The 22,138-nt window shown below is 40.0% G+C and overlaps 1 protein-coding gene across 1 annotated transcript in view; it reads left to right on the top strand.

Annotated features, from left to right (window-relative positions):
- The window catches only part of LOC120936886 (mucin-12-like), a 115,005-nt gene that overhangs the window by 90,312 nt on the left and 2,555 nt on the right, over positions 1-22,138 (top strand). The window contains exons 35-39 of the mRNA XM_040349652.1: positions 278-483; positions 1,498-1,663; positions 5,428-5,601; positions 18,450-18,487; positions 19,558-19,649. Coding sequence (XP_040205586.1) covers positions 278-483; positions 1,498-1,663; positions 5,428-5,601; positions 18,450-18,487; positions 19,558-19,649 — 676 coding nt within the window. The remainder of the gene's footprint in view (positions 1-277; positions 484-1,497; positions 1,664-5,427; positions 5,602-18,449; positions 18,488-19,557; positions 19,650-22,138) is intronic.

Below are 22,138 nucleotides of genomic sequence, written 5' to 3'. Positions count from 1 at the left end.
ACTGGAATCTGAATAGCTTACCGTGCTGCCCTACCCTTGCCAAACCTGAGGCTTGTTGTATGAGGCAAAGCAAAATAAAGCTCTATTCAGGTACTTATACTAACTGTATGTATATCTAACATTATTCCAATCCACACATCTGGAATTGAGAACTAATAGCATAGAAGTGGTATACAATCATATGTGTGTTTGTGTGTTACAATAAAATTGTTCAGTGAAACAGTGACTGGCAATGTGTGTCATTATGATTGAACTAATCTTTTCTATGTCATTGCAGCAATGTGGATGGAGGAGTACAAACCAGTATTATTTCAGAGTTTACATATAGTAACAATGGTACAATCATAACATTCTTAAATAATATTCTGGTGCAGAAAATAATCACAGTGTTTAATTCCAAACTGACTGGCCGTAGGAGACGAGAACTGTCTACAGTCTCATTTGGAATCATGAGTACAGATAATATTACGGATATACGAATCGGTAAGGATTTTCTGACAGTAGAATAATAATCTAGTAAGGGTTAAAAGCCCAGTATACCATTTCTTAAAAATTTCCAGTGGATGCACTGCAATTATTTCATGTTTTTTGTCCTAAAATAGTCAAGACAAACTAGTCAAGAGACAAAAATATGAGCACTTCTGCTTGTAGGCTACATAGAACCAGGGCCGTTTGAAGAAATTTGGGGGCCCCCAAGCACCCCCCCTGCACACAAAGCCTACGTTAGCACTACACTAATTTTTTACGCCCATGTTCTTACTGCTCCCCCCCTCCCTAGTCCCTATGTTTTTCTATTCTCACCTCCCCTTCTTCCCTGTAGGTTGTCGCTGTAGCGTGTCCAAGCTCCTCTTCCTCCAGTCAGTCCAGTGTTCTATCATTATGGGTCCCCAGTCCCCTATCTGATAGTACCCGGAACTGGTACCGTGCGGTACAGGAGATTTAGTTTCCTGTGTTCCCGGCCGGACTTAAAAGGAAGTGTGCACTTCCTGTCAGTCCGGCCGGGAACAGGAAACTGATTCTCCTGTACCACGCGCGTTACCTGGCCGGACTGACAGGACTCCAGGAGGAAGGAAGAGGAGCTGGGCCACGCTACAGCCTGAAAAGGGGAAGTTGGGGGCCCCAGGCAAGCTTGGGGCCCCAAGCAATTGTTTGTTTTGCCTGTCCTGTAACGACGGGCCTGCATAGAACTGCACATGTTCAGCACATGATTGAGTCTGGATAAAAAGGAAATCTTTCCTTTGCTAATATAACACTCGGTGACAACTCAGCCATCCTACACCTTCCCATGTTTCTGCACATCTTTCATATCTACAGTACACACATTTATCAAGAAGTGGCTCATGTAAATTGTGCACTGTGGGACACGTGCATACCATTATGAACTGGGACTTTTTCCACATCTATTATGATTTTTACAACTGTGTACTGTATTTCTGTATTTATATTTAGAAAATCTCAGACTTATGCATTAATCTTTTTTTATGTTCTTTTTCTTAGAATCAGTAAATCAATTAGAAAGCTACTTCAGCTGTAACAGCACAGGATTATCAGGTTATAAACTGACCAATTCAACTAATGGATTTACCTGTGTGTTTCAATGTGATACGGATTTCTGCCAGAATAATGCAACATGTGAACACACCGAGAGTGGACCCATCTGCAAGTAATAGGAACAATTACCTGTTTATTATTACACTTTGACTAATATTACACAGCACTTTACTGATAGAGATGAGCTTCTAGTTTGGTCCAAACACAGATTTAAAATGTTAGTCTGAACGCCAAACTTTTAGTCATATAATGTAGTGTTTTTTGTTTGCTTTTTACCACTACTATATACTGCAGCCGTCACTGAATGGCGGCCCGCGGTCCAAACACAGACCAAGCGACCCTCCTGTCCAGGCTGTCAGGCCGCCAGTGTGATATGCGCATCCTGGGCACATTTTATGTTAAGGGGAACACTTTTAGAGTGTCCCTTAACCACTTCAGCCCCAGAAGGATTTACTCACTTAATGACCAGGCCATTTTGTGTGATACGGCACTGCGTCGCTTTAACTAACAATTGCGCGGTCATGCGACATTGTACCCAAACAAAATTGAGGTACTTTTTTCCCACAAATAGAGCTTTCTTTTGGTGGTAGTTGATCATCTTTTTTCTGCACTATAAACAAAAAAAGGCATATATTTTTTACTTTTTGCTATATTAAATATCTCAAAAAAATATATATATAAAAAAAAAATGTCTTCATCGGTTTAGGCCAATATATATTCTTCTACATATCTTTGGGAAAAAAAAAAAACACAATAAGCGTATATTGATTGGTTTTCACAAAAGTTATAGCGTCTACAAAATAGGGGATAGATTTATGGCATTTTTATTATTAATTTTTATTTTACTAGTAATGGCGATTTTTTTGTGGGACTGCGACATTGTGGTGGACAGATCGGACACTTTTGACACTTTTTTGGGACCAGTGACATTATTACAGTGATCAGAGCTAAAAATAGCCACTGATCACTGTATCAATGACACTGGCAGGAATGGGTTAACACTAGGGGCGATCAAGGGGTTTAGTGTTCCCTAGGGAGGTGTTTCTAACTGTTGGGGGAGTGGACTGACTGGGAGTACGGAGAGATAGTTTTTCCTGATCACTAGCTATAACAGACGATCACTCTCTACTCTCCTGTCAGAATGGGGATCTGTTTGTTTACAATGACAGATCCCCGTTCTGTCTCTCTGTGGAGCGATCCCATTGTCCGCCGGCCACACGCATCGGCTCTGGCGACGCGTGCACGTCTGCTTTAGCCTTTAACCACTTAACACCCGCCCGCCATCAAATGGCGGGCGGAATCCCCTATTGTTCTGACAGGACGTCATATGACATCCTGTCATTTAAAGCCGCTAGGGGGCGCGCGCTCACCCGTCGTGTTACTGGTAACACATTGCCCAGTAACTGAGCAGGACCGTGGATCTCTGTGTGTAAACACAGAGATCCACGTTCTGTCAGGGAGAGGAGACCGATGCTGTGTCCCTTGTACATAGGGACACAGATCGGTCACCTCCCCCAGTCACCCCCCTCCCCCTACAGTTAGAACACTAACTAGTTGACACATTTAACCCCTTCCTCGTCCCCTAGTGGTTAACCCCTTCCCTGCCAGTCACATTTATACAGTAATCAATGCATATTTATAGCACTGTTCACTGTATAAATGTGAATGGTCCCAAAAATGTGTCAAAAGTGTCCGATGTGTCCGCTATAATGTCGCAGTTCCGAAAAAAATCGCAGATCGCCGCCATTCCTAGTAAAAAAATAATAATAAAAACATCATAATTATGTCCCCTATTTTGTAGGCAATATAACGTTTGCGCAAAGCAGTCACTATACGGTTATTGCAATTTTTTTTTTTTTTTTTACCAAAAATATGTAGAAGAATACGTATCGGCCTAAACTGAGATAAAAAATATTTCTTATTATAACTGTGGTGGCTGGTTGGCAAGCGGTTAACATAAAATAAGGGTCATGCTGATGGGCACATTTTATGTTAAAGGGGCATGCTGATGGGCACATTTTATTTGAAGGGGGCACACTGATGGGCACATATGTTACTGGGGGCCCACTGATGGGCACATATGTTAAGGGGACATGCTGATGGGGACACCTGATGTGATGGGGACACCTGATGTATAGGGGCACTCTGATGGGAACACCTGATGTAAGGTGGCACTGTGATGGGGATGCCTGATGTAAAGGGGCACACTGATGGGGACATCTGTTGTAAGGGGTCACTCTGATGGGAACACCTGATGTAAGATAGTACTGTGATGGGGACACCTGATTTAAAGAGGCACTCTGATGGGGGCACTTGATGTAAGGTGTCACTGTGATAGGAACACCTAATGTAAAGCGGCACTCTGATGAGAACACCTAATGTAAAGAAGCATTTTGATGGGCACACCTTATGTGAGGGAGACACCCAATGTAAAGGGACACTCTGATGGGCACAAATGTTGTAAGGGGGCACAATGATGGGACACACCAGATGTATGATGCATTCTGATGAAGAAACATGATGAAAGGGGGCACTCTGTTGAGGACATTCTAACGTGGCAACTGATTTATGGGGGTAGTCTGATGGGGGTACCTAATGTAATGAATTACTCTGGTAGGGGTGTCTGATGTAAGAGGGAACACTATTGGGGTCATTTACATTTACAGAATATTAACAGAGTGTGTGGAGGAAACAGTAAGAAAAGCAGCATTGCATCTCTTCCCACTCTAAGTCCTATGGTTACATAAAGTCTTAGTTTTTTGCAGATTACACACTAAAATTTAATTATTATATATTAAAACATTGTTTTTCAACATGTAAGCAGCGGGAAAAATGTGAACATGTTCTCTTTTTTCCTGCCACGATTCCAGCAGTGTTTTTCCCGGCAGCTTTCCTATGGGAAACACTGCGGTGGAGCATACACACGGCCGAGTTTCCTTGCCAAAGCTCTCATGACAGTGTTCCTGCCAGGAAAACTAGCCTTGTGTAGGGGGAAAAGGCTGCCGAGCAGGTTCTCGGCTTTCCCCTCGGTTTTCCCAGCAGACTTTTACCGCCGGGAAAACCGATCGTGTGTACAAGGCATAAGGCTAGGTTCACACTTATGCAGCACGGGACTCTTATTACACAGTGCACACTCCCAGTATGGGAAAATGCACTGCAATTTACAATGCATTGGGGTACCATTAAGAATTATTGGCACCCCCCACGTTTGCTAACAGCAGGTCGTTTTTGCTGCAGGTGCAGGAAAGCAAGCTATTTACATGCAGCCCCGCACCCGCATAGATGTAAACCTAGCCCCTAAGATTACAGATAGATAAAATAGAGTCTTTCTGGTTCACACAGAACACACACTAGCAATTTTGTTTACATCATTGGGGACCAGGCAGTATTAGATTTAGAAAATATCCCTTTATTAATAATCCCAGTAAACAACCCAAATTTGTTTACAATATTTTTTTATTATTTTATATAGGTATTACAGGGGTTTACCCTATACACAACATATATATATATATATATATATATATATATATATATATATATATATATATATATATATATATATATATATATATATATGAAGGCCATCTACATATACTAGTAGAATACAGTCTATATTCTTACATATTTTCAATGCATATCTTCTTCATAAAGAAAAAAGGGGAAAAAAAAGGAAGAAAAATAAAAGGAAAGAAGAAAGGGGTGCTCCACTTTAGCTTATAGTACCGATCGGGTGGTATTTCAAGCAAGAGAGAAGAAAAAAAAAGGGGAAGGGGAAAAATTGCGAAAATGTTAATAATTATAATCATTCCAACGTAGCTAAACAATGGTAGGATTCCATTTAACCCAAATTTGATTTGTTTTTTCATTCTCCAGGTGTACTACATTTACCATTTATGCCTCATATGGTAAGAATTGTCAGTACCTTGCAATGAACCTGAATGCCTTCTTTGGAATACTTTTTGGTGCCATCGCCTTTGTCATCCTTGTTATTGCCTTTACCATTTTGATTGTGTATTGCTGTCGAAAAAGAAGACGCTCTAAGTCCAGGTATTCCATGAGCAGAATTTATTTGTTTTATGGCTATAAACTAAAAAATGCATATGTGATTTGCCATTATTGTTATTTGTTATAGTTTGTATCTCAGTTATTGATATTATATTATTCTGTATACTATATTGACTGCCAAACCATAAATGTCCTTACAACAAAAAAGTATCAGACATCTGTATCAGAATGAGAATGGGGACTGGGAATAGAGGAGCATCACTTTCAACTAAATAATACAAAAATAAAAAATAAAAATAATTTAGAACATTTTAATTGTACAAAGATCTTAAACTATGACTAGGCCTCAGCTAAGCAGTTAATAGTTAATAAGAATATAGACACAAGTGTGGCTTAGATTGTGGTATAAATAAATCTGCCCAAATATTCAGCCTGATGATATTCAGACGTGTTCAAAGGCTACTGTAATTTATAGCCGACCAGACATCTTCAATATTTACAAAGAGTACATCTGGATAAAAGGTCCATGTGCTAAGGGTCGGTTCACACCACATGAAAAAACACTCCAAATCTGTTCCGGATGCGTTTCTGCATGCACATTTTAATGCATTCCGGTGCATATTTGTTATATTTTTGCATTTCTGGATGAATTTTTGATGTTTTTTTCACTGTACTGGGGTCCAGTGCATTTTTTGTGCATTTTTTTATGCGATCCAGTGCGTTTTGGTGTGTTTTTGATGCGTTTTTTTTTTTTTTTTTAAGTGTATTTTGTGCGTGTACTCGAGAGAGGAGCCGGACTGCAGGAGTTGGGAGTAGGCAGGCCTCCCCCAGAGGCAATCTGCCACCTTTCTCCATGCCCCGGGTGGCAATGGCAAGTGTGTGAGGGGGTTTTCCCACACAGCCCGCCCTACCTGCTCCGCTTTGAAGCCCAACAGGGCAAAGAGACTCCCTATAAGGGAGTGAGAGGATTTTGCCCACTCAACCAGCCCTGTTAGTCCTTCGCCTCGCTTTTTTAGAGACCGCGTGGTCAAAGTGCGTGCATGTTAACCCAATTTCGAGTGTGTGTAAGTGTGGTGGTTATTGTGGGAGGGGGTAGGTGTACTAAGCGCAGGCATACCTCGCATAGCACACCCACCGGGAGCCGGGCTGAGACCACCAAACTCAATTCACATGTAGCCGAGACCGGGATCCGAACCCCTAGCTGCAGAGGTGAATGGCTTGTCAGCGCAGTGCCAATCGCGTTGAGCCACCGCAGCTCCCCTGTTTTTTTTTTTTGCGTTTTACCATGTTCCAGTGCAGGAAAAATGCAGCCTGTTAAATTTTTTTCTGGAACTGGATTGTCCTGGAACTGACTGCACTGGTGTGAACTATGCCATTGGAAACCATATATCTTGCTTTTCATGCGTTATTGATGCAGAAAAAAATGCTCTGGACTGCATCTGGTATGAACCGGTCCTAAATGTAATGAAGTGTGGCCTCAGTACTGAGTTGATTAGATGAAGGGTTAATGGATAACACAAAAAAGAAACACTGCATATGATTGCCCCTTCCCAAACCCTGTATACACATACAATGAGTATGTTCCAAAAAATAAATAATGTCATTCTGCTACAGTACTTCCCAGGTAATAGTGAGACATTGGGCGATATCTGTGCTATCAGTATAGGCAGTTTATCAGTCTGACCATACAACTACATGTATTTATTTATTACAGGTACTTATATCTCACCATCAATTTACACAGTGCTTTACATATATATTGTACATTCTTATCGGTCCCTGCCCTCTAGGAGTTTACAATTTAAGGTCCCTAACGCACATTCATACATACACGGGCTAATTAACCTACCAGTATGTCTTTGGAGTGTGGGGAGTACCTGGAGGAAACCCATGCAAACTCCAGGCAGGTAGTGCCATGGTTGGGATTCAAACCAACGACCCTTATTCTTATCAGGAATTTGGGAAAATGGGTGACATAATAGAAGCCTGTATTATAATGTGTGACTGTCTTTATACAGGCAGGGCATATAGTTGTTAGATAGTATAAATGAGGCCTTGTTTACACTAGGGGTTTGGAGGCAGTTAGACCCAACGATAGTCATAGATTTACAACCCCAAACCATTCCTCTTTTGCTGCAAAGGTAGTGGAGGGGTGTGTATACAGTATCTCACAAAAGTTAGTACACCCTTAATTTTTGTAAATATTTTATTATATCTTTGCATGTGACAAACTGAAGAAATTATACTTGTAAAGTAGTGAGTGTACAGCTTGTATAACAGTGTAAATTTGCTGCAAATTTGCTGTCCACTCAAAATAACTCAACACACAGCCATTAATGTCTAAACTGCTGGCGACAAAAGTGAGTACACACCTAGGTGAAAATGTCAGATTGGGCCAAATGAGCCATTTTCCCTCCCCGATGTCATTTGACTCGTTAGTGTTACAAGGTCTCAGGTGTGAATGGGGGGCAGGTGTGTTACATTTTGGTGTTTAAAGTGACAAGTGCTTCCGCGCTATTATAGATCCTTAAAATACAAACACCTCAACAAATAATATACAGTGCAGCAAAATCTAGCAGTGTTTTACCAAACACAAAAATAGAGATAAGATAGTGAAAGTGATTCTGCGCAACGTATCTCACATTGCTGTGACACATAAATATAAACACAAATAAAAGTGAAATAACACTGAATGGGTAAATATATATCCACTAAATAGTCTGTGTATACAGGTGGTATAGGAGAGCTAAGTCCTGCTCAAATAGTGTCTAAAAATACTAAAATAAAATGAAAATCCGAACCAAAAATGGTAAATAAAAGTGATGTGGAAAAAAACCAAAACGAATCCTTCAGTGAAACAAATTCAGTGAAAAAAAATTATTCAATACAAATCAAAATTATATAAAAGCTGCCAAATGATCCAATCAATATGCTGAATATGCTGGATTAGATGTAGAATGAGTGACCAGCAGATGAAGATCGAATCCTCCACTAGGCTCACTAGTCTCTTACCTCTAGGTAGATATAGATGAGCATCAGATCTCTCACACCGTGGCAATCCTTAAAGGGTAGTCCCTGTCCTTTCTCCCCTTGAGCTGGCACAACGTCTATAGATCCGTATAGTACTCCGCCCAAATACATACAATGGAGAGAGGGAACAAAAAAGGAACCTCCGATAGTGAAGCACAGTAAACCAGGTTGTGATTTATTAAACGAAAAAACCTGTGCTTACATTAAAAAATATACAAATGTGCAGCAATATTTAAAATGAGCGGCGTTCACAGCGCCGGCTTACGTCACTCCAGGTGTACGCCAATCCCTACGCGTTACGACACGACGTCACGTGTCTTCATCTGGGGCATCTGATTGGCGGACATTCTATTGTTTATATATCCGAGAAACCGGAAATAGTATCGCCGCCATTTTCTTGAAGTCCAAGTGATATGTATACACACTGCATTGGAATGGCATAGCTCCGCTTGGAGATTATTAAACGATACATATCTCCATGGCAACTAAATGTTAAAAACTCGCTAGACTGCAACGTTAAGTCATATTTACCGCTGCATATCGGACAAGCATGCATATATAGTTACAGGTTAAAAATACATATTAAAATGTATAGTAGAAATGTATATTTCCACAGCCACGGGAGGGAAAAGGGAATAATCGTTCCCATCCCAGAGGTATGAATATGGGAATAAATCCTCACAAACAATTATGCTGTGGGAAACATAATCCATTATAAATATACAAATTCACCAAAAATGGTGATAGCAATCATATTAAAACAGACCTATAGATTGTTAAAAATATATTATAAGAAAAATACTAAACGTATTAAAACGCAGTATTTAAAATTCATAATTAATATATAAAAATATAAAAATATAAAATATAGTAATATACTGTAATCCAGATGGTAGATATTTATATATAAAAATATATAAAAATATATATATAAAAAACCAAAAATATATATATATAGGGGGGTCGCACACCTGGTTTGTCGCATCACATACCCACAATCTCTATATATAAACAATATTTCTATCTTAAGTATTCCTATTGATCATCATGTATAGACTATTCTCTAAACATACACAGAATGGCTAAAATAAATCAAAAGTTACTAAGAACACAATTGAGATCAAATTCAACGTTCATACCGCCCGGTACAAGTGTACGCATAGTATGAATCCATTTAGATTCCTTTTGGCTAATTGTACGAATCTTGTGACTCCCTCTCCATGAGGGGTTATATTTTTCTACCCCCCAAAATTGTAATTGGGTGGGGTCACGATTATGTACTTGATCAAAATGTCTTGACACACTGTGTTTCGGAAAGCCCTTAATTATGTTCTCCACATGTTCGCTGACCCGAACCTTCAGGGCCCTCTTTGTTCTGCCAACATATTGGAGGTTACAGCTACATTGTAGCACATACACAACCCCCTCAGTGTGACATCCAATGAAGTCTTTAATCACATGGGTTTCCCCTGTGTTTGTTGCCACAAACTCAGTCCGTTTCTTTTGAAACCTCTGTGATTTTCGACATGCATTACAATTCTTACATGGATAAAAACCCTTTCCTGAAAAGAAGGTATATCCTGGTTTTGATGGTGGTTCAACCACTGTTTTCACAATCAAATTTCTCAAAGTTGGTGCTCTCTTGTATACTATCCTTGGCTTTTCTGGAAGTAATTGCCCTAAATCCTTATCTCCCTTCAAAATGTGCCAATGTCTCTCAACCAATTTGGCCACATCTTTATATTGGGAGTTATAATCTAGAATAAGAACCGGTGCATTTTGTTGTTGATGTATTTTCGGTTTATCCTGCAGCATCAGATTCCTATCTAGCTTACTGACAGTATCTATTTGTTCTTTCACCCATGATCCATCATAGCCTTTTTCTTTAAACCTCATGCCAATCATGTCAGCTTGCAACATGTAATCACTCTCTTTCGTACAGTTCCTTCTAATTCTAATCAATTGTCCCTTCGGGATATTGAATAACCAAGGTTTAAAATGGCAACTGTCCATCGAAAGGTAACTGTTTGTATCAACATTTTTAAAATGTGTTTTAGTGACTACTTTGTCTTTCTCTATACTTATGTTTAAGTCCAGGAAGTCTATAGATTTCTCATCAATTTTCCACACTAGGGAAATATTCTTATCATTACTATTGAGTGTCTCCAGGAAGTTCTCCAGACCTTCTCTGCTCCCGTTCCACAGGATAATAATGTCGTCTATATACCTCTTATAGAGGGACAACTCAACTGGAGTATTTTCATATATAGCTGATTCTTCCCATAACGCCATAAATGCATTCGCTACACTAGGTGCGAACTTCGCTCCCATGGCAATACCAATAGCCTGATGGTAATAGCTCTGATCATACCAGAAATAATTGCATTTAAGGCACAGATCGAGACACTTGATGAGAAACTTCCTTTGCTTACAGACTAGGCTGCTAAATTTGCGTAAAAGCCATTTAGCAGCAAAACACGCATCATGGTGCTGCACAATGGTGTACAGTGATGTAACATCTGCTGTAGCTAGTAGTGTGGTACCTTCACATACTGACACTGTATCGAGAAGCTGTAATATATGTTTTGTGTCCTTGAGGTAGGCTGGTGTCTTTTGGACAGCAGGTTGGATGAAATAGTCAATATACTGTCCCATCCTGGCAGTGAGGGAATCTATCCCATTTACTATGGGTCTGCCAGGTGGGTTTTCACGGGATTTGTGGATCTTAGGGATAGTGTAGATAACTGGTATCCTACACATTTCAGGTAACAGAAATTTAGCTTCCTTCTTATTTAGGATATCCTTTTTCTTTCCCAAATTTATGAGTAATGTCAGCTCTTTCTTGTATTTTGAGGTAGGATTCCCCAAGAGTTTATCATACGTGTTACCATCTTGCATTTGTCTACTCAATTCACTCTGATACTGTTCCTTTGATTGTATCACGACAGCTCCTCCCTTATCGGCTGGGCGGACAACGATGTCACTTCTTTTGGTTAGTAGTTTGATTCCCTTCTTTATATGAATTGGGTCATGTATTTTCTTTAGTTTTAGAGACTCCAGGTCTTGTAAGACTAATCTTTTGAAAACATCTATATGTTGATTTTTGGATATCTGAGGGTTGTAGACCGAATTATTTCTCAGAGTACTATGTAATGGTCCATTTACCTCACTTGGTAAAGCTATATGCGGTGTGAAAGGGTTATTTAAGATGGACTTTTTTATCGTGAGTTTCCTCACATATTTCTGGATTCCAATGTAGGTTTCGAATTTGTTTAGATTTTTTGTAGGGGCATGTTTCAACCCTTTATCCAGTACTGCAAGTTCTTCTGCTGTAATGGACTTACCACTCAGGTTTACTACATTTTGGCCAACCTCTCTCTTTTTCGCTTGGACTCCCTTTCCCGCTCGATTGCCTCTCTTTGTTCGGGACTTAGCCTGTCCTCCTGAGTTCTTCTTGGAGGTGAGCGGTGTGGTTCTGGTTGTCGCCGAGGAGAGTTCTCCCTCCTCTCCCTGTCTAAAAAAGCCCTATATCCATTATAGTCATAGTAACTCTGGTATTGTCTTTGATCATAATATGGCTCCTGATAATGTCTAATAGGTTCAAATCTATTCTGTGTATATATAGGGGTTCTATCGTACCCCCCATGATGGTCATAGTGTTGTGGTGGTGCTCTATAGTCCTTCTGATGGTTCTGATTATTTTGACCAGTATGTCCATTATTAAATGGTTTCTTGTAGGGTTTCTTGAAAGGTTTTTTACCCGTTTTTTTCGGGGTGCGTTGTCCCTGATTCCCATTATAAGGCTGTTCACAGTAGGGTCTCGCATGATAGGGCTGTTCCTGATAAGATCTATTAATTTCAGGGTATGCATACCCTGAAATTAATAGATCTTATCAGGAACAGCCCTATCATGCGAGACCCTACTGTGAACAGCCTTATAATGGGAATCAGGGACAACGCACCCCGAAAAAAAAAAAAAAAAAAAAAAAAAAACGGGTAAAAAACCTTTCAAGAAACCCTACAAGAAACCATTTAATAATGGACATACTGGTCAAAATAATCAGAACCATCAGAAGGACTATAGAGCACCACCACAACACTATGACCATCATGGGGGGTACGATAGAACCCCTATATATACACAGAATAGATTTGAACCTATTAGACATTATCAGGAGCCATATTATGATCAAAGACAATACCAGAGTTACTATGACTATAATGGATATAGGGCTTTTTTAGACAGGGAGAGGAGGGAGAACTCTCCTCGGCGACAACCAGAACCACACCGCTCACCTCCAAGAAGAACTCAGGAGGACAGGCTAAGTCCCGAACAAAGAGAGGCAATCGAGCGGGAAAGGGAGTCCAAGCGAAAAAGAGAGAGGTTGGCCAAAATGTAGTAAACCTGAGTGGTAAGTCCATTACAGCAGAAGAACTTGCAGTACTGGATAAAGGGTTGAAACATGCCCCTACAAAAAATCTAAACAAATTCGAAACCTACATTGGAATCCAGAAATATGTGAGGAAACTCACGATAAAAAAGTCCATCTTAAATAACCCTTTCACACCGCATATAGCTTTACCAAGTGAGGTAAATGGACCATTACATAGTACTCTGAGAAATAATTCGGTCTACAACCCTCAGATATCCAAAAATCAACATATAGATGTTTTCAAAAGATTAGTCTTACAAGACCTGGAGTCTCTAAAACTAAAGAAAATACATGACCCAATTCATATAAAGAAGGGAATCAAACTACTAACCAAAAGAAGTGACATCGTTGTCCGCCCAGCCGATAAGGGAGGAGCTGTCGTGATACAATCAAAGGAACAGTATCAGAGTGAATTGAGTAGACAAATGCAAGATGGTAACACGTATGATAAACTCTTGGGGAATCCTACCTCAAAATACAAGAAAGAGCTGACATTACTCATAAATTTGGGAAAGAAAAAGGATATCCTAAATAAGAAGGAAGCTAAATTTCTGTTACCTGAAATGTGTAGGATACCAGTTATCTACACTATCCCTAAGATCCACAAATCCCGTGAAAACCCACCTGGCAGACCCATAGTAAATGGGATAGATTCCCTCACTGCCAGGATGGGACAGTATATTGACTATTTCATCCAACCTGCTGTCCAAAAGACACCAGCCTACCTCAAGGACACAAAACATATATTACAGCTTCTCGATACAGTGTCAGTATGTGAAGGTACCACACTACTAGCTACAGCAGATGTTACATCACTGTACACCATTGTGCAGCACCATGATGCGTGTTTTGCTGCTAAATGGCTTTTACGCAAATTTAGCAGCCTAGTCTGTAAGCAAAGGAAGTTTCTCATCAAGTGTCTCGATCTGTGCCTTAAATGCAATTATTTCTGGTATGATCAGAGCTATTACCATCAGGCTATTGGTATTGCCATGGGAGCGAAGTTCGCACCTAGTGTAGCGAATGCATTTATGGCGTTATGGGAAGAATCAGCTATATATGAAAATACTCCAGTTGAGTTGTCCCTCTATAAGAGGTATATAGACGACATTATTATCCTGTGGAACGGGAGCAGAGAAGGTCTGGAGAACTTCCTGGAGACACTCAATAGTAATGATAAGAATATTTCCCTAGTGTGGAAAATTGATGAGAAATCTATAGACTTCCTGGACTTAAACATAAGTATAGAGAAAGACAAAGTAGTCACTAAAACACATTTTAAAAATGTTGATACAAACAGTTACCTTTCGATGGACAGTTGCCATTTTAAACCTTGGTTATTCAATATCCCGAAGGGACAATTGATTAGAATTAGAAGGAACTGTACGAAAGAGAGTGATTACATGTTGCAAGCTGACATGATTGGCATGAGGTTTAAAGAAAAAGGCTATGATGGATCATGGGTGAAAGAACAAATAGATACTGTCAGTAAGCTAGATAGGAATCTGATGCTGCAGGATAAACCGAAAATACATCAACAACAAAATGCACCGGTTCTTATTCTAGATTATAACTCCCAATATAAAGATGTGGCCAAATTGGTTGAGAGACATTGGCACATTTTGAAGGGAGATAAGGATTTAGGGCAATTACTTCCAGAAAAGCCAAGGATAGTATACAAGAGAGCACCAACTTTGAGAAATTTGATTGTGAAAACAGTGGTTGAACCACCATCAAAACCAGGATATACCTTCTTTTCAGGAAAGGGTTTTTATCCATGTAAGAATTGTAATGCATGTCGAAAATCACAGAGGTTTCAAAAGAAACGGACTGAGTTTGTGGCAACAAACACAGGGGAAACCCATGTGATTAAAGACTTCATTGGATGTCACACTGAGGGGGTTGTGTATGTGCTACAATGTAGCTGTAACCTCCAATATGTTGGCAGAACAAAGAGGGCCCTGAAGGTTCGGGTCAGCGAACATGTGGAGAACATAATTAAGGGCTTTCCGAAACACAGTGTGTCAAGACATTTTGATCAAGTACATAATCGTGACCCCACCCAATTACAATTTTGGGGGGTAGAAAAATATAACCCCTCATGGAGAGGGAGTCACAAGATTCGTACAATTAGCCAAAAGGAATCTAAATGGATTCATACTATGCGTACACTTGTACCGGGCGGTATGAACGTTGAATTTGATCTCAATTGTTTTCTTAGTAACTTTTGATTTATTTTAGCCATTCTGTGTATGTTTAGAGAATAGTCTATACATGATGATCAATAGGAATACTTAAGATAGAAATATCGTTTATATATAGAGATTGTGGGTATGTGATGCGACAAACCAGGTGTGCGACCCCCCTATATATATATATTTTTGGTTTTTTATATATATATTTTTATATATTTTTATATATAAATATCTACCATCTGGATTACAGTATATTACTATATTTTATATTTTTATATTTTTATATATTAATTATGAATTTTAAATACTGCGTTTTAATACGTTTAGTATTTTTCTTATAATATATTTTTAACAATCTATAGGTCTGTTTTAATATGATTGCTATCACCATTTTTGGTGAATTTGTATATTTATAATGGATTATGTTTCCCACAGCATAATTGTTTGTGAGGATTTATTCCCATATTCATACCTCTGGGATGGGAACGATTATTCCCTTTTCCCTCCCGTGGCTGTGGAAATATACATTTCTACTATACATTTTAATATGTATTTTTAACCTGTAACTATATATGCATGCTTGTCCGATATGCAGCGGTAAATATGACTTAACGTTGCAGTCTAGCGAGTTTTTAACATTTAGTTGCCATGGAGATATGTATCGTTTAATAATCTCCAAGCGGAGCTATGCCATTCCAATGCAGTGTGTATACATATCACTTGGACTTCAAGAAAATGGCGGCGATACTATTTCCGGTTTCTCGGATATATAAACAATAGAATGTCCGCCAATCAGATGCCCCAGATGAAGACACGTGACGTCGTGTCGTAACGCGTAGGGATTGGCGTACACCTGGAGTGACATAAGCCGGCGCTGTGAACGCCGCTCATTTTAAATATTGCTGCACATTTGTATATTTTTTAATGTAAGCACAGGTTTTTTCGTTTAATAAATCACAACCTGGTTTACTGTGCTTCACTATCGGAGGTTCCTTTTTTGTTCCCTCTCTCCATTGTATGTATTTGGGCGGAGTACTATACGGATCTATAGACGTTGTGCCAGCTCAAGGGGAGAAAGGACAGGGACTACCCTTTAAGGATTGCCACGGTGTGAGAGATCTGATGCTCATCTATATCTACCTAGAGGTAAGAGGCTAGTGAGCCTAGTGGAGGATTCGATCTTCATCTGCTGGTCACTCATTCTACATCTAATCCAGCATATTCAGCATATTGATTGGATCATTTGGCAGCTTTTATATAATTTTGATTTGTATTGAATAATTTTTTTTCACTGAATTTGTTTCACTGAAGGATTCGTTTTGGTTTTTTTCCACATCACTTTTATTTACCATTTTTGGTTCGGATTTTCATTTTATTTTAGTATTTTTAGACACTATTTGAGCAGGACTTAGCTCTCCTATACCACCTGTATACACGGACTATTTAGTGGATATATATTTACCCATTCAGTGTTATTTCACTTTTATTTGTGTTTATATTTATGTGTCACAGCAATGTGAGATACGTTGCGCAGAATCACTTTCACTATCTTACATTTTGGTGTTATCGCTCACTCTCTCATACTGATCACTGGAAGTTCAACATGGCACCTCATGGCAAAGAACTCTCTGAGGATCTGAAAAAAAAAATGTTGCTCTACATAAAGATGGCCTAGGCTATTAGAAGATTTCCAAGACCCTGAAACTGAGCTGCAGCATGGTGTCCAAAACCATACAGCGGTTTAACAGGAGAGGTTCCACTCGGAACAGGTCTCGCCATGGTCGACCAAAGAAGTTGAGTGCACGTGCTCAGCATCATATCCAGAGGTTATTTTTGGGAAATAGACGTATGAGTGCTGCCAGCATTGCTGCAGAGGTCGCAGGGGTGAGGGGTCAGCCTGTCAGTGCTCAGACCATATGCCGCACACTGCATCAAATTGATATGCATGGCTGTTGTCCCAGAAGAAAGACTCTTCTATAGATTATGCACAAGAAGACTAAGGACGTGGATTACTGGAATCATGTCCTGTGGTCTGATGAGACCAAGATCAATGTATTTGGTTCAGATGGTCAAGTGTGTGTGGCGGCAACCAGATGAGGACTACACAGACAAGAGTGTCTTGCCTACAGTCAAGCATGGTGGTGGGAGTGTCATGGTCTGAGGCTGCATGAGTGCTGCCGGCACTGGGGAGCTACAGTTCATTGCGGAATCCATGAATACCAGCATGTACTGTGACATACTGAAGCAGAGCATGATCCCCTCCCTTAGAAGATTGGGCCACAGGGCAGTATTCCAACATGATAACGACCCCAAACACATTTCCAAGATGACCACTGCCTTGCTGAAGAAGCTGAGGGTGAAGGTGATGGACTGGCCAAGCATGTCTCCAGACCTAAACCCTATTGAGCATCTGTGGGGCATCCTCAAATAGAAGGTGGAGGAGCGCAAGGTCTCTAACATCCACCAGCTCTGGGATGTCGTCATGGAGGAGTGGAAGAGGACTCCAGTGGCAACCTGTGAAGCTCTGGTGAACTCCATGCCCAAGGGGGTTAAGGCAGTGCTGGAAAATAATGGTGGCCAGACAAAATATTGACTATTTGGACCCAATGTGGACATTTTCACATAAGGGTGTACTCACCTTTGTTGCCAGCGGTTTAAACATTAATGGCTGTGTGTTGAGTTATTTTGAGGGGACAGCAAATTTACACTGTTATACAAGCTGCAAACTCAATACTTTACATTGTAGCAAGGTGTCATTTCTTTAGTGTTGTCAATGTGAGGGGTGTACTAACTTTTGTGAGATACTGTATATGCTGTGGCCATGATGCTGTGCGATGCAAAAATTGCAAAAATGATCTTTGCTGTCGCGTTCAGCAGGCATTATTTAGGCATTGATTATGACTGTTATTTATGTTTGATGTAAGATAATTTTTAGATACAGTGATATGTTAAATAGACATATGTCCGTTCTATAAAATCTATGAATGAGAACATAGAAACCCAAGTGATCTATCAGGTAATTGTCTCCAAATTGATTTGCCGGGGGAAAATATATGGTGATTAGAGCCATATCCTGGGACAAAACATTCCTATATTATACTTTTTATAATACTTGTAATTTTAAGTGTAGATACCACTAAAGACAAAAAATATGATCTAAAAATAATTGTTTTTGCTTGTTATTACATTCACAGATAATGCTGTACTTAATTTTAATATTTTTGTTTTAAAGGGATCTAACATTGTCCTGGGGATCAAAACCTATTACATGTGAGTATTTTTTTAATTAACATTCTAGCACAGTCAAGAGTTATGCCAAACCTATACACCTGCATGTAAAACAAATACTGCAAAATGTTGTTTTATTTTTCCATTCTCAGATTTTTAAGATATCTTAACAAAAGTGTTTGTAGAGTAATACAAGTATATATAAAGTTTTATAAGCCCCCACAGCTTTTTCTAATATCCTGATATATATAAATATTTAACTTACTGTATATGTCTGAGGTCTATATTGTTTGTATGCTGTTCTATGTTTGTGGGCTAAAGAAACCAACCCATATGGTCAGAAATACAGCACAATGTCTATGTTGCACATAACAACCAGATTCAGTATTTTTTTTTTCTAGGATAGTGCCAATATAATTAATTTGATTGTTTAGATGTAATTGGACAATATTTGTAAATGGAATGGACAATATTTACCCATTCTTTCTCTTGGCAGATTTATGTAACTAGCCATGTTAAAGTGATTTTTTTTAAATAAAAAAGGGTTTATACTTACCTGCTCTGTGCAATGAAATTGTACAGAATGGCCCCAAACCTCCTCTTCTCAGGTTCCCCATTGGCACTCCCTCTACCAAATCCACTTACATAAAGTCCCTTGTGTGGGCTTGCTCCGGAGCCCCACTGTCTGCTTCTATTGAACCAGACAGAGGGACTCTGGCCTGCGCTCCCTCGTCACTGGCTTTGCCTCAGCAAAGTCATTGATAGCAGGAAGTGAGGGGAGAGAAAAGGTACAAACGGGCACAGCGCTGTATTGAATAAGGCCTTAGGTAAGTAAAAAGTTTGTGTGTGGTGGGAATGTGAGGATACTGATGCCTAAAATTGTTTTCCTTAATGCAAGGAATGCATCGAAACATGTTTAGGCTTTATAACCACTTTAAATATCTTGTTTTGTGTCTTATTTATTATTTATTATTGTTATGATCTTGCACTCTATTGTTATATTATTATTATTATTATTATTATTATTATTATTGTTGTTGTTGTTGTTATTCATTTGGTTTTATTATTGATTTAATTATGCATAATAAACCCACATGTATGTTTTTATGCAGCATTTGGGAGGCTGCTAGAGACTGACATGGCTGGGAAGCCTGAGCTCAAGAGCTTTACTCCTCGCTTGGAAAATGTTCCAGTTGGTCCTCAGGTAACATATTCCTTACTTCAGTTAACCAAATGTGTGGGAAAAAACTGAGAAATCTCATTTGATTTTAACTCATTCCAAAAAATCAATATGCCACATTGGTTATTTTTATTTTTAAACACTTTAGCTTTGGTACCTTTGTACCACTTATGGACAAGTAGGTAGATTCAGTAAGAGTTAGGCCGGCTTATCAGTAGATAAGCCGACCTAACTCAGAATCTACGCCGACTTATGTTTAAGTGTATGCTCAAACAGAGATACGCTTAAACATATCTAAGATAAGACGGCTTGCGCTGTCCTATCTTAGGTTGCAATATTTCAGATGGCCGCTAGGTGGCGCTTTCATTGCGGTCGGCGTAGAATATGTAAATTAGTAGATACGCCGATTCACGAACGTACGCCCGGCCGCCGCACTACATTTACACCGTTTCCGTAAGCCATTATCAGGCCTAAAGTTATTCCATCTATTAGATGGAATAGCAATGTTAAAGTATGGCCGCCATTCCCGCTTCGAGATTCAAAATTTTTACGTTGTTTGCGTAAGTCATCCGCGAATAGCGATTTACGTCGTTTACGTCCACGTCAAAATCAATAGGCCCGTGCGGCGTACTTAGCCGCAATGCACACTGGGAAATGTAGGCGCCCAGCGAATGCGCAGTAAAAAAAAACCTTCAAAAACGTAAGGTCAAACCTTATTAACATACAACACGCCCCCCTTACACACATTTGAATTTGGTGCCCTTACGCCCGCCCGCTTTAGGCTACGCCGCCGTAACATAGCAGGCAAGTACATTGTGAATCATGTACTTGCCTAGCTAACTTATGGCGGCGTAGCCTAAACACGCTAAGCTACGCCGCCAGAAGTTTAATCCTTTCTCTCTGAATCTACCTAAATACTTAGAGTGTAACCCAGAATTTGATGTCAGCTTAAGCCTCAACACACCATAGTTTACACCATAATATTCCTATATGGGAAGAAATGGCCATTAATGGGGCTCAAGGCTGGCCCAAGTGAAAACAAAAATACAAACAAAAAACAGAAGTGAAAAAGTCTCAAATATAAAGTACGCCGACTGCACCGGAAAATCCAACAGTCAATATTTCTATTGGACAATGTGGTCCAATAGAATAAGTGGGTTCAAACGCTGATAGTGCTGGTTACATAGAGAAAGGTGCAACTGTCTCTTCCACCCGACCAATGGTTGAACTCAACACTCACCAGACCCCGGATAATAAAAAGCCCCACAATGGTGTCTTTCTTATTCCGTCACTGGTATTCCACCTTCTCCCTCTTTACAAGATGTCCTTATTTCCTCAAAAACAAGGGGCTCATCATGGTGCAGTATGTAAAAATCATTTATTAAAATATTAAAAACAAATGCACTTACAGAAAAAAGTGCCTCTGACTGGCACTGGGTATCCTTGGCAGTGTCAACCGTTTTAGCCGCTGACCAGCATTTGTGTGATGTTTCGGAAGGTGTACAAGCCCCGCTCCTGACCTAATGTGTTGCTACAAACGGTCCCAGCGCGTTGGTATGCTTCTCCCTCCGTGTGTGTCCAGACAGCTTCTACGCGTTTCGCAATTTTTGCGTCATCAGGAAAGCTGTGGACACTACTTACTTACTTGTATTTATACCCTAACAATCTGGCTGAAAGATGCTTGTGTGGTCACTCAATACCGGAAGTGTTCCGGCCGCCATCTTGGCTGATGGCGCCGGAAGTTCCGCTATCTCCATTTTGGATACTGGATCCCCAGTAACAATACACTCGGTTGCCATTTTTACTAATGGCACCGGGTGTTCATCCACTATAGCAGTTTTCTGTCACTGCGTGGCTCCCATATTAAGTGTGTGCGCCTCATATCACTCCTCCCCCTCTTTTCATGTGTTCCCTTGTTCCCCACAGGGCACCGGCTCCATTCGCCGTAACTATAACTGCGCCGCACCGGAAGTCCGTGCACCGCCATCTTTACTGCGGCGCCGGATGTTCCCGTTCCGCCATCTTTGTTACTGGCACCCTCCCTTTTAATATGTATTTTCCTTGTCTGCTACTCCAGCGCCGAAAATGCTAAATCGGCCATCTTAACTAGTCAGTGTCTAAGATTGACGCTGCCAGGGACCCCTCACAAAGAGAAAATATTAACCTTTACTTTTTATGCAAAACAAAGGGAAAATTTCAACTCTCTTCTAGGACAATGTTCTGAGGGCAAAACAGTATTTAATGTTTTGGTTATCTTCTGGTTATTCCACAATAACTTTATCACCACTTAAAGAGGAGTTCCACCCAAATTTGGAACTTCCTCTCAATCCACTCCTCTCCCCCTTACATGCCACATTTGGCATGTAATTTTTTTGGGGGGGGAGTGGGGGCTTCAGCACGAGTGGGACTTCCTGTCCCACTTCCTCCTTCCTGTAGGCGACTAAGCTTAGTCGCCTTCAGGAAGTGGCTGCTGTAGGCGATCGCCTAGGACACGTCACAGGTCCTAGGCGATC

Source organism: Rana temporaria, chromosome 4 (genome assembly GCF_905171775.1).
Source record: "Rana temporaria chromosome 4, aRanTem1.1, whole genome shotgun sequence".
Lineage (NCBI taxonomy): Eukaryota > Metazoa > Chordata > Amphibia > Anura > Ranidae > Rana > Rana temporaria.
The sequence above is the reverse complement of the archived record's forward strand: the minus strand, read 5'-3'. Positions and strand labels throughout refer to the sequence as shown.